The sequence below is a fragment of the Borostomias antarcticus genome (genome assembly GCF_949987555.1).
Source record: "Borostomias antarcticus genome assembly, chromosome: 2".
Classification (NCBI taxonomy): domain Eukaryota; kingdom Metazoa; phylum Chordata; class Actinopteri; order Stomiiformes; family Stomiidae; genus Borostomias; species Borostomias antarcticus.
The window spans coordinates 37,961,367-37,975,314 of record NC_140235.1 but is presented as its reverse complement, the minus strand read 5'-3'; the positions used below and the strand labels follow the sequence as shown (position 1 = coordinate 37,975,314).

Genomic DNA, 13,948 nt, shown 5'->3' with positions numbered 1-13,948 from the left:
TGTGTGTGTGTGTGTGTGCGCGTGTGTTTGTGTGGTCCATGCGTGGGTGCATGTACAGTGCATGCTTGCTGTGCATGTGTGTACATAGCCTACTTGTGTGTGTGTGTGTGTTTTCTATGCTAATCCAGACGGGGTGATCTCATATTCAGGATCGCATCTAACAGTACCTTATCAGAGGGAGAGAATGGACTGAGATTGGAAAGCTGATATCCTATAACCACACTGGCTCCCAGGGGGATTAGAGGCGAAGCTTGAATAAAGATCGGCCTCACTCAGCTCTGGAAGGGAGTCTGGCTGCTCTGGCTGGACACGGTGAGGCGAGCACAGCACGCTGGACTGTGTAGCATAGCTGTGAACCAAATACAAATTTGCTCTGAACAGAATTTCCAGCCACCCGAGTCATCTCCCTATCTCATATTGATTAGTTTGGCTGTGTCTTCTGCATTTCATGTGAAGAGAATATTCTTGTTTTTAATGTTCTAGAAGGGGTATTTGTGTGTGTTTGAGATGGTCTATATACATCAGTTTCAGAGCCCAGATGTTGGTTTGAAAACAGTGGACCCTCAAGCCATTCAGAGCACTCAGAAACTCATCTTTCCCTTGTGAATTTCAGAGACGATGAGACCCTGCAGTACTTTGCCATCATCTCATGGGATTGTGTGAGCATCTGAGTAAATGTGCATTGGAATTATTTCCATGGTGGCAAGCACCATCTTCTACTGTATGATGTGGTGTGCTGGGGCCAAGGCATCAAAGCAAAGGATACCAACAGACTGAATAAACTCGCAAAGAAGGCTGTGTGTCATGGAATCCAAGGACAACAATGGAGGTGGCAGAGAACAGAATGCTGGCAAATCTGCAGCCTCCCTACACAGCATGCCAACTAAACTAAAGAGCACCTTTAGCAACGGGCTCATTCAACCCCGGTGTGTAAAGGAGCGATACAGAAGGTAATTCGTGCCAGGTGCTATTAGGCTCTACAATTCATCTGCCTTTGCCAGGCCTGCTGTTACACACCCCACCAGCCCGGCTCACTCTATTCTAACTCAAAGACCAGTGGAGCATAGGGGCCGAAATAAGGGGGACACCGGGACTTTTTGTCCCCCCACTTTCAAAGAAGAAGTGTCCCCCGACCCTCATTTTCAATTAAATGTTTTTGGGCGAGAATGCCAACTTCAGGTATAACGGTAATAGAACGACCGCAATATTAGTTGGCTTGTCTCCTTTGTGATCATCAGAACTGTGTAGAAACAACCCCACAACTCGTGTTTTCTCCTGGCGAATAGACACTGAAAATAACTAATTTGGAGTGGCCAGAAGGCCGAAAGCCAACGTGCCAGCGAGCAATTTGAAAAAGATAATTCAAGTTCATATTCAATGTTGTTCATTCAATGCAAGCTGGATCAACAAATGGGGATGTCTGCATTATATTGAGTAGCCTAGCCTATTTGGTTTGTGTTGACTGTTTTAGCTGTGTCAAAGCGGTAGAGAAAAGTCTAATTAATAAAGTCTAATTAATGAGACTTACACTACACCGAAATCGAGTTTTACATGTTTTTGAATGATTTTTCAAGATGCCCATCCACATCCATTGTATGACCAAAACGGTGGTAGAGCAATTATCAACTTTCTCGAAAATGCTAGCTTTGTCAACGTTTTGATCTGAACCATTATATATGATCATAAGTAACCTTAAAACAGGGCTAAACATGCATTTTCCCTTTACTACTCCTTTAACAATCCCACCGTTGCAGCCCTGTATCGAGGCTAGAGTATGGGGTGGCCACGAGAGGCAAAATGGCCCCTTCACTCACCCGAGCATGAAACACGATGGCCGTCAATTTTAACAATTCAAAACAAGTCACCTGCTTCTCAGGAACTTGAAGAAGAAAGAGAGAGATGAAAGAATGTCCCTGGTAGAAGGCATCCGTCCAGTCTGCGTTGCTGTTCTCTCTCGCTCTCCACCCGCAGACAAAAGTTTCCTCGCGCAGCCCTAAACTCCCTAAACGGTCTCACAAAACACTGGAGCTAACTATAGCCTCGATGGGCACCTAGCTAGCGAACTCGAAACATTACTTGAACTTGAGGCAGAGTCAATGTTGTTGATCCTCCGAAACCAGTGTATTGTCCTCTTCTCCTTCCACCGCACCATACACAGAACTATTCACATAAATTACAGATTACTTGTCCGCACACTACACCGTTCTTGTCGACCGTAGGGTGAAAAACATGGAGCCGCTCCTCACTCTATTCCCCTCGCGCGCCAACGTTTTTCCCCCCCAGGGTTGCCAGATTGGTGTGATGTTTTCCAGCCCAATGAGTGCTCAAAATCCGCCCAATGTGATAAAAAACCGCCCAAATATTATAGTATATAATATATAGCAGTGCATGTTAAGAAAAATGCCTTTCAGTTGAAATACCGAAAATAATAATAACTCGTGGTAAACTGCAACACACGCCTACACACATGTCACACAGCGACAGAGAGAAAGATGCGTAATCCCATCAAATAGTCAAAGAAATGATAATGCAGGCAACAAATTATAATAACACATGAGAAGCATGGCTATATCATGAATAGAGGAACGGCGGTGCTGCGGTCATAAACGAGAGCAACTCAAGATAAGATGACAAGCTAGATAACAAGCTTTAGTGGTGACAAGAAACCGCAGAATGTGACAAGTGGACTAGGCTACACAACTTCCAATGGTAGGCCTATATAACCACCTGTATAACCACCCATGAATACCCTGCCTGCTCGCCTGCAATAACGGAGTCAGGAGTGTGACACTCAGGCAGGCAAGCAGGCAGAGACACAAGTAATGCATCACTCAATAATGCGACATCCAGAAACACCTGCTGTATAGTAGGCTATTAAGTAAAAATGTCTTACCGTCACGCCGAATAGGCCAGGAGTCCATTCCAACTTCTAACGTAACTCGTCAATGTAAAACTATGTAGCCTACATGTGGTGAACTTGCTAATTAGCAAGTATTAATAGATGGTTGAGTCAAAGCTGTCGGGGAGGCTGGAACAGACGTCAAACCGCTCCGTGTTAGACCAGAGCGCGTGCATGAGAGCAGAAAGCAGCGGTAATCCCATGCGATTTCTGATCATCTTTAGCGTCACTTGGGAAAATGCTCTCTCCACATGAGCATTTGATATGGGCAGAGTGAGCAATCTGATTGCGCCAAGTGCCACATCCTGAAAGCACTGATTTCCTCCGGCATCTTTAAAGGCCTCTACCTCCAGCCAAAAGGCATCGATGCGGTGATCATGACAGAAACCTGCTGATCCCACATCCCCACGTTGGCATCTTTAGGTTTCTTCAGGGGTAGCTAGCTAGATTTGACTCCGACCTCGACCTTCTCCTTGACCGTGTGAATCAAATGCATTGAACAGGGAGAGCTCCCTCGCCCCTATTGGACAGGTGCACATCTCCCACCCTATTACTAACATCATTGGATAAAATTGAAACGTCTGTCCCGCCAGTTTTAAAATATATATATATATATTTTTAAACGCCCGCCCAATGCTATTTTTTCCAGCCCAACCGCCCAATGCTATTTTTTCCGGCCATTTTTTCCAGCCCAACCGCCCAATGCTATTTTTTCCGGCCAAACGTGATCAAAAGAAGCCCAATTGGGCGTGAACCCGCCCAATCTGGCAACACTGTTCCCCCCCCAAAAAAACTTCGTCACGCGCTGGCCTGGCTGCCCCGGTCACCAGTAGACAACCTTCTAGCTCCCCCTAGAGTTTGACCTCCGAGAGCACAAGTCCCGGCAAAGTTCAGTCAGACACTTATGGTATCTACACGTGTCAATGCGGTGGAAAAGGGGCAAATTAATGAAGATGGATAACGTTAGCTGCAAGTATGTCTAAACTCCAAAACAAATCTCAGTTACTTCACCTGAGAGAACATTTTCCACTCTGCGCCGACATGGATAGGCCTAAGTTAAGCACAACAGAACCAGGCCAGGTCCAGCCTGGCTTATGTGCGTGGCTGGCTTGTTTATGTTCAGGACTGGTAGGATGGAAGCTAGTCATGCCACTGAAATAGCTGTGAATTGAAATGACATTAAATTATGGCTGATAAATTAAGATAGGTCTTGTCGCCTGGACACATCAGTTCCAATGCTTCCAATGCTAATCCAGCACAATAAGAGCGGAATAGCCACTTAGCTCATGAGCTCATAACAACTAGCAGCAGCTTCCATAACATTAATGGTAGCGCAGTTTCTCATCTTTCAGCAAGTGTTGGAGTGAGGATTTTTTTTTATTTGTTAGATATTTTTTAAATATTATTAAATATTTGTTAGATATTTTTTAAAATGTTGCTGGTGACGTGGTCGTATTGAAAGGGTTAAGGCCGCAGTGTTTCGCAGAATGCCTCATTGTTCATAATGTTCATTAGCATACAGGCAGGGAAGCATTTCATGATGACACCAGTGAGCTTGTGCCCCATCGGTCCCAGAGCCCATTAGCTTCCCCTCTGCTGTGTCAGACAGGGACCTTATTCCTCACCTGCACAAAGCCTCTCACCACCTCACTGTGCTGCTGAATAATTTGAGCCTCCTCCAACAGAATGTGTGCCCGCCATGTCTCTTGGCTCTGGGTCTGTTTTTATTCTTTGTGGTTTGTGTCGCTTTTTTTAAAATATTTTTTAACAAATGTTTATTTGCATTGAAAATGCACCATATAATTTGAATGGGGATCTGCAATGCCTCCGGACACCACACCCATGCCAGGGGCACTCGGTTTCTGTCGGCTAAGATGGCTGCCTATTTATATGCCCTTACCAATAGTGCGATGACCCATTCAGAACACCAGTTGAGAACATACAGATAGACAAAGGAATAAATCATATTTGGCCTTATACAAATTATATGCTTAACGTTATAATGAAACCTAATATGGCCTATATGAATAGGTTAATGTGTTAATTCCATTTTGCATCATATACTTTACAAGAAAGGGTCCCGGGAGACCTATTAACCATGTGTGCCAAATTGACTAAACTAGTGCACAGTGCCCGTGGAGCCATCGTGGTCTATCAATCGATCTGTCTAGGCCTATCTAAAACTGACATTTGACTTGGTCCAAATGAATGGAGGTGAATGGCTGGCTCTGTGGTGCCCCCCATTTAGGTATTGCTGGGTTAGTTACGTCGAGAGCTTTCTGCTAGTCCAAACCCCATGTCACTGTGACCTTTCCACGTCGAGATATGGCTGTTTCAATCCCCTCCCCTCATTAACAATGGATAAAGGAATTTTGGACTCCTGAGCCCAAGTCCAAATGAATGGAGGTGAATGGGCGGCCGTGTTCGGGGTGACTCTGTGTCACCCCCCTCAGGTCAGAGCCGACGGAGGGCAGTTCGGTGCACTCGGGGCTCTACAATATACACCACTACACACCCCCATCCAAATCCTGTGTCTCTGGCGCCCCGACACGGGGAGCTGGCTTCACTCAAAGTTTTGTTTTGGCTCTGTGCGCACGCACATGCTTAATTCATGGGTAGCACATCCGGTCAGGTTGGGCATGTCAATCAGAATGTCCTACTACCCATTTTATTGTGGATAATAATGAATTAAGCACAGTATAATGTGCACTGTAGTAGGGCATTCTGATTAATTCATTTCCTACCTGACAGGCTACCTATTATTTATGCATAATATCAAGGGTCGTAGGGCATAGGCCATCCATGTAGGCCAAATTGGCTGCCAAACAGCTGAGTAGGGTAGGGAGAGGCTGGGAGACTGAAGGACCATTCAGACATGCGGTGCAGTGCGGAAAGCTCAATCTAGTGCGGAAAGCTCAATCTAGTTTGCGCCTAGTATTCTCCGAGCCAGACGCTGAGCTGCGCCGGCTCCATGCAGAAACAATCCGCCGTGGCGCGGCGCAAGCCATTGGAAATAATGGGCTTCAGAGCGCAGTGGTGCCGCGGTTGCGTCCTTTCTGAATGGCATCTGAGGCTGCGACCGCTGGCAGCCCACATGCATTTTCTCCAGAAAACGCACATTTCTGGTTGTATTTTTGAATTTGAAAAAATTGTGAGTTTGTGTGTGTGCGCATGTCTGTGTGTGTGTGTACATAATGTGTGTGGTAGAGATCATTAGATCATTACGTAACATAGAGCGCTTTTGTATGTGAAGTGGACCACTCAGCGTGGAAGTTTTGCACAAACTTGGCAGCCACATGAAGAGCTTTGTGTGTATCATCAATCACTCGGACCTCTCTCCACCCCAGTTAATTATTTCTGTCAACTTTCTCTGTTGAGAACTGAACAACTTATTTATTGCGTGGGTGCGTATTGTCATTGTTTTTTTACAATGCTGTTTACATGAATGTACAGTATGATCTGATAGCTTGTCTTTCTTGGAATGATAATTCAAGACCTTGAAAGGTTGCAGAACTTCATTTGCACAAATCAAATTCCTCACCACTTCCATTTCAATAGCAGAACTCAAGTCAGTTGCAACTCTCAAGTTGTATATATATATATATGTATGTACAGTATATATGTATGTAGACATAATCAACATTTGTTTTCTATCTATCCTTCCATCCATCCATCCATCCATCAATCCATCCATCCATCCATCCATCCATCCATCCATCCATCCATCCATCCATCCATCCATCCATCTATCTATTTATCTATCTATCCATCCATCCATCCATCCATCCATCCATCCATCCATCCATCCATCCATCCATCCATCCATCCATCCATCCATCCACCCGTAATATCATGTCTGGATCAGTTTGGATGGAGTGAAAAGTGTTTCCATCCCTTCTGTCGTTGTCTGACCAGCCAGTATGCCTGGATGAAAGACGAGGGAGGAATGGAGTTCGCCAGTAGTAACCACTTTGACAGACAGCTCTGGGACTGGTCCAGGACCAGGAGGAGGGAATTAGAGGCAGCACCGAACAGTTCATCTGAGATGTGATTAAACACTTAGCTCTTCTCCAACATGGAGCTATGACTTAAAGGTGTAGTATGCGGTTTGGCTCAGAAGCACCTTTTTGTTCTATTTTTTGCACCTCTCAATACATCCCGAAAGTAATCAATAAAAAAGTGCTTTGACGTTAAAATGAAATAAATACATAATCGCAGAAGTCGCAGGACTGTAATAAATGTGTCTAATTATTTTGAATTGTCAACTGGAAATGATTGGATGGATTACCTGCCTGTCAACCTACCTACCTGCCTAGCGAGTGTCATTCGTTTTACCCCAGTTTGGAGGAGTAACCTTGCAGGGAGGCCTGAAGCGAGAAGCGCAGATTTTGTCAGTTGCATTTTTCAAAATGTTTCCTAAGTCTAACAGGAAATCACAAACCGCATACTGCACTTTTACCTCACATCACATCACATACCAACTGTTGGCTACAGTACATCCCGGCCGCAGGAACAATAAGGTCTCATGCTGTTTGAAGTTTACGCTCTATATCAACTACTGTGTGTGGGATTTAGTGATGACTAACCATTCTTCTGCTTCCTATCAGTGGTGTCAGACATTTTTCCAGGAACATACTTGGACCACTTTGACTGGTAGTATTCACTAAAACCCAGCTCACCTGGCCTTGCTTTCCAAGTCATTCAGCAGGAATGGCATATGAACAAAAGACTCAGACTTCCCTTTAAAAAGGGGTGGTAGGCTACTTTAAAAAGGGGTGGTAGGCTACTTTCTCACAAGGGACAAAACCCTTGAGAGAATGGCAAAAGTGAGACCACTGAACGAGGGCAGAAACAAAGACTTGCCATATCAGTTACAACCAGTTATATCACATCTACCTATGCTGGATTGTAGACTAGCAAAGGCTGTAGATCATAGCTAGGGCTAACATAATCGTAGAAGGAAAGAAACTGTCCAGTCAACAGAGAACAGATGAATTATTCAAACCAAGGGCCTGGAACCCCACTGTGTCCATTTCAGAAGGCCAGTATCTGTGCCAACCTCTGCAGGAAGCCCACAGTGCGTCTCATTTGGCTCCAAAGCACCATTTCCCCAGAGCTCTGAAGTTGTGGTTTTCGCAAAATGGGTGATTAATTGGATTCTTCTGATTAGAAAAATCCACTTATCCTCTCAGAGAACCATTCTGTTTTGTTGTGAGTTTCAGAAACATTCCCATCAGAACACAATAATTATTCTTCATAATTTGACATAGTTACAGTCAGGGAGTGCTTGTACCAGCTTTTTTTTCCTGTGGTAAAATAAGTTATGTGCTGACATAAAGTACAAAGGTTCCAGCCAGCTGTTGGAAATTCAATTGGGAGGAAAGGTGAAAACAGTGGGAGAGCAGGAGCCTGGACATGAAATATAAAGGGAGGGAGGTGGGGGTTACGGGTGGAGATGGTAGAGAAGGAGGATGGCTTAAGAGTCAGAGTGAGCTGTGTTCTATGTGTTGTGTTTTTTTTTCCTCGATGAGGGAGGGATCCTTGGGAGCGCTTTAAGAGTCGATACACAGCCCTCGCCGACACAAACACTCGTTCTCCGACCACCTCTTCCGACCTCGTTCTCCCTGGACCACCCTGACACAGCTGCATCATGGGAAGACAGAAGGCACTCATGGACAAGCTGGCACGGACCTTCCAGATCCGTCACACACTCCTCCGCCAGGCCCTGGCAGAGTGTTTGGGGACCCTGATCCTGGTGGTGAGTACAGGGGCCGCTGGCTAGGCATGACAGGAGTCGTGTGGGGGAATGGGCAGACATCTTATAGCATTACCAGTACTATCTGTCACTGATAAACTCAGCAAGCTACTAGTGAACAGAAAACATAATATGTGCAATGGTGATATTGTTGGATATTAAGATACACATGTTTTAGAAACAAGTATAGATCATAAATTGACACGTTTTCTCATTTTCTAAATACCTGGTGCAGATTTCCTGCAGCATGTTTACTTCTTGTTTGGTTAAGCAGCAGCAGATGATGGGGGGGCGTGATGATCTCCATAATGTGTCATTTAAAGTGTTCAACCTAAGTCAAGTTGTTTTTACAGTAATTAGCTGCTTGTGGAAATTACTTTTAGAAAAATATCCATTTGTGAAATGCATACACGTCGCTGTATTGCGGGATCATACTCTAATTCAGACATCATTATTTGGTTAGACATGAAATTGAAATGTATTTTTCTCCTATGCTTAATAGCTTGACCTGTCACTGTGTTAACTGTTATTTCTTGATTATTTTTATACTACACTTATGAATGCCTATTTAGCAAAGACACTACAAAGTCAATGTCCTAGAAATTATTATCCAGATACCAAGATATCTTTTCTGATGAAGATGGTTTCATTCCATCGGCCTCCATCTAGAGTAATTTCATCAGCAGGCAGTATGGTCAGGTGTTCAGTGTACTCACCTGCATGCTAAACCTTGATAAGGTCTACAGTCAAGTGTAAGCAGCAGCCCTACTTGAGGACCACCCTGCTGGTATTCTTCTTCAAAATAAACAAAGGGTTCAAACATAAACAACAACCTGGGATGGGATCCTCTGTTTCCTATGGTTACCCTCACAGAATAAACACTATACGTGGAGCAGATATGAAGTGAGAGAGGCTGGCCATCTGTTATTCTCCTGGACTACAGTCAGTGGTCGGCTGGTGCCTAAGCCCGTGTTTGGCTCCACTATTGAGTGAAGCCTTGCTCCCTGCTGGCAGCCGGACAGTCTCCCTGGGTCTGGGCCAGGACTCTGCTGAGGAGAGCTCCACAGGAGGAGACAGATAACTCTGACCATCAATAGGCTACATAACACCGCCCATAACACATACACACACACACACACACACACACACACACACACACATACACACACACACACACACACACACACACACACACACACACACACATATACACACACACACACACACACACACACACACACACACACAACCTCTGGGGGAGGCAGCCACACCTGGGTGGGGACCACAGATATGTCTCGGTGTGAGACCAGACTCTGGGGTCAAGCTGTCTATGGTGTTTTTGTAACTATTTTTTTTCTCTTTTTCTACTCGCCGCAATAGGTCTACAATAAAACACTTTCTCCGTATTATTTTACGTGCCTCATTTTAGTAAGGCGATAGTAAATTAACCAACGCTGTTAGTCTTTTGTAGACAGCTGAAACATTAGCTGCCATCCTCCCATAAGATTTTGGTCTGGGTTTTCTTACGTTACATATTTTGAATATTCAGCTGTCGGTGCGAGTGATGAATCACTTCTCTGAGGTGTGTTCCTGTCCTCCCTGAAGATGTTTGGCTGCGGCGCGGTGGCACAGCTGGTGCTTAGCGGCGGCTCCCACGGCATGTTCCTCACGGTCAACTTTGCGTTCGGCTTCGCCGCCACCCTGGGCATCCTCGTGAGCGGACAGGTCTCAGGTGAGGGGCGACGCGCGTTCACCTTGTCTTGAATCAGGGCTCTGTTACTTTGACTTAAGCAAGATCTTAAAACAAACCTTTTTAATATTGCTTTTACCACATAGCTTTACTGGTGTTAATATCTTAAACTGTTCTTAATTTGTATTATCTTTTTCTTTTTCTTTTCTCTGAATTTTTTTAATTATTTTAATTTCATTGTTTCTGTTCTCGTGTTTACATGATTTATGTTTTTATCCATCTCTTTTTATGTAAAGCCACATGTGCTACATTGATTTGTATGAATGGTGCTACAATATATAAATAAGATGACATTGACAATGTTACTAGATGAGAAAACACCTCAGGTAAGGTATTATTCACAGAAACCTTAAGTCTTAGATGTTTGTGCATTCAGTCAGTGCATTCCTATCATCTTCCATCGGTATACTTTATAGTAAGAGGGATTGATAGGGCTGAGGTAAGTAATATGTTGACAGGTGAGTGGTACTGGGTATGAAATGTATCACAAGGAGAAGGTATACTGACAGCAAAGTGATCAACACACAGTGGGCCTGAGTAAGACCGGAATGTAGAGAGTGAGTGAGAGAGAGACAGTCACTTACCGCTTAAATGATAAGGCCATTTGGTATCCGCTTTGAAAGGTAAGTGGGACAGTATTTTATTAGATAATTCACAAGGATCTTCTGTCAGAGAGCCAGCGGGGAGAGTTCTGCAGCTCCCTCGTGCCCACCTCCTCAGTGCCTTTATAATGAGACTGTCACCCAGCAAAACATTGCACTGGAGAACCTAAGACGCATAATTAGGTGACTCCTACCCTGACAGGAACGAGCTGCAAATGCAAAGTGGAGGAGAGGGACACCTACGTGAAGATGTATCTCAGCAGTTCATTAGATTTCCCCTTTCATAATATGAAGAGAAAAATGCGAACTTCATGAGATAATTTCCTGGGTCTTTTCATCCCTCCAGAGACCTGCCATCCTTACAGGCATTTACAGAGACCTGCCATCCTAACAGGCATTTACAGAGACCTGCCATCCTTACAGGCATTTACAGAGACCTGCCATCCTAACAGGCATGTACAGAGACCTGACATCCTAACAGGCATTTGCAGAGACCTGACATCCTAACAGGCATTTGCAGAGACCTGACATCTTAACAGGCATTTGCAGAGACCTGCCATCCTTACAGGCATGTACAGAGACCTGACATCCTTACAGGCATTTACAGAGACCTGCCATCCTAACAGGCATTTACAGAGACCTGCCATCCTAACAGGCATTTACAGAGACCTGCCATCCTAACAGGCATTTACAGAGACCTGCCATCCTAACAGGCATTTACAGAGACCTGCCATCCTTACAGGCATTTACAGAGACCTGCCATCCTTACAGGCGTGTACAGAGACCTGCCATCCTAACAGGCATGTACAGAGACCTGCCATCCTAACAGGCGTGTACAGAGACCCCCCATTCTAACAGACATTTACAGATGCTGCAATTGCTGAGGGCTTGAATGAAGCATAATTTATATAACTATTTAGCATAATACTGTATGTTATATATTATTATTTTATTTTTTTCCTAGGTGGCCACCTGAACCCAACTGTGACCTTTGCACTGTGTTTACTGGGGAGAGAGCCTTGGAGGAAGTTCCCAGTATTCTTTTTCTTCCAGACTCTGGGTGCCTTTCTAGGATCTGGGATCATATTTGGAATGTATTTTGGTGAGTGAGAGTTGGAGAAATTAATAGATCAAACATTTAGCAGCTAATGGCAGCTTCCAAGACTCAGCAAAGACGCTTAATCTACAGTACGACTGTTTTCCCTGCACACAAATGTGATTTGCTTCCTATTCCCTCTGTCCATTGTTTCTCTAGATGCATTGTGGGATTACGGCCAGGGCACGCTCATTGTGGAGGGGAAGAATGCGACGGCTGGGATTTTTGCCACTTACCCCTCCAAACATCTCACCCTGATTAACGGATTCTTTGATCAGGTAACCATAGAGGCACCCATTGGTTCTCCATGCATGATTACACCGGTAGCACTGGTATCTAAAATATTATGTCCGGCCATTGTAATAACAGTTTATACAGCAAAACATTTACCATAATATTGTACTTGACCACTGGCTTTGCCATACTGTCTGAACCACAACAATACACAATTGACCCAGACTCTGTGCTGCAGATGATCGGCACAGCAGCGCTGATCGTGTGTATACTGGCCATCGTGGACCCCTACAACAACCCCATCCCCAGGGGCCTGGAGGCCTTCACGGTGGGCTTTGTGGTGCTGGTCATTGGCCTGTCTATGGGCTTCAACTCGGGCTACGCCGTCAACCCCGCCAGGGACCTGGGACCGCGGCTGTTCACCGCGCTGGCAGGCTGGGGCAGTGGCGTCTTCACGTGAGTGTCTCCAGGTTTCACTTCTACTCTCCCTCTCCCCTCCATCTGCTCTGACACTTTGACCTTTGGCACGGTCTATTCTTACGCCGCCCTATCTGGGCCGGCTGTAGTTCAGGAGGTAGAGCGGGTCGTCCAATGAGTTTAGGGTCGGAGGTTCGAATCCCGGCTCCTCCTGACATGTCGAAGTGTCTTCGGGCAAGACACTGAACCCCAAATTGCTCCCAATGATCAAGCTAGCACCTTGCATGCTGCTGCCACTGGTGTGTGTGTGAATGGGTGAGTGAGAGGCCTTCATTGTAAAGCGCTTTGGATAAAAGTGCTATATAAGTGCAGTCCATTTACCATTTACCATCTACTGCCTCACAATCTCGGCGGCTGCAAGAATAGATGCGGCCGCTATTCTTACGGCGCAGAATCTTACGTTGGGGAATTCTGCTTTCAAAACCTAACCGACTCTAATCCTAACCCCAAATCTAACCATAACCGAAACATAAGGTACAGTATTTATGTCTAAAATGCTTGAACCTTTTACGTTTGCTTCTCTTTCTCTCTCTCTCCTCATTGCGGCATCTCAATCCTATGCCCAGCCTCTATATAAATCAGTGCTGTTGCTATGCATCAACCACTTACCCATGCCGGTCTACCACAATATACAAGGGCCATAGAAGCGGACAGTGATCCAATATTATCGGTGCCTTATGTCTTCCACAGAGCCAAATCCTATTGGTTCTTTGTGCCCATCTTTGCCCCCTTCTTGGGTGCCATGGTGGGGGTGATGGTGTACCAACTGATGGTGGGATACCATGTAGAGGGAGAGGCTCGAGAGAAGAAGGAGGAAGAGGAGAAGAAGGAGGAGGAAGAGGAGAGGCTCAAGCTATCCAGCATCACCACCAAGGAGAGCGCATGAGCTTTCCTCTGGGGCTACTAATCTTGACCTATTATAAGCCATACATTTATTATGTGTACATTCGTCCATTCTCTGTCAGTTATCTCATATGTTTTATATATTGCCTTTGTGGAAGACTAACCTCCCTTCAAGGACTAAGAAAGTATGATTCATTAAACCAATCAAACGCTGATAACCTTAAGCCATATTCATCTCATAGCACATTATCGTTATACCTCCGCCTGACACAAAATATTCCTTCTTTATGCT

The 13,948-nt window shown here is 45.0% G+C and overlaps 1 protein-coding gene across 1 annotated transcript; it reads left to right on the top strand.

Annotated features, from left to right (window-relative positions):
- Window positions 1-8,549: 8,549 nt before the first annotated feature.
- Window positions 8,550-13,699, top strand: aqp3b (aquaporin 3b; the record flags this gene model as incomplete). Its single annotated transcript, XM_084457195.1, has 6 exons — window positions 8,550-8,657; window positions 10,260-10,386; window positions 11,971-12,108; window positions 12,262-12,380; window positions 12,575-12,792; window positions 13,504-13,699. The coding sequence occupies 6 exons, from the start codon at window positions 8,550-8,552 to the stop codon at window positions 13,697-13,699; spliced, it is 906 nt and encodes a 301-aa protein (XP_084313321.1).
- Window positions 13,700-13,948: the final 249 nt, after the last annotated feature.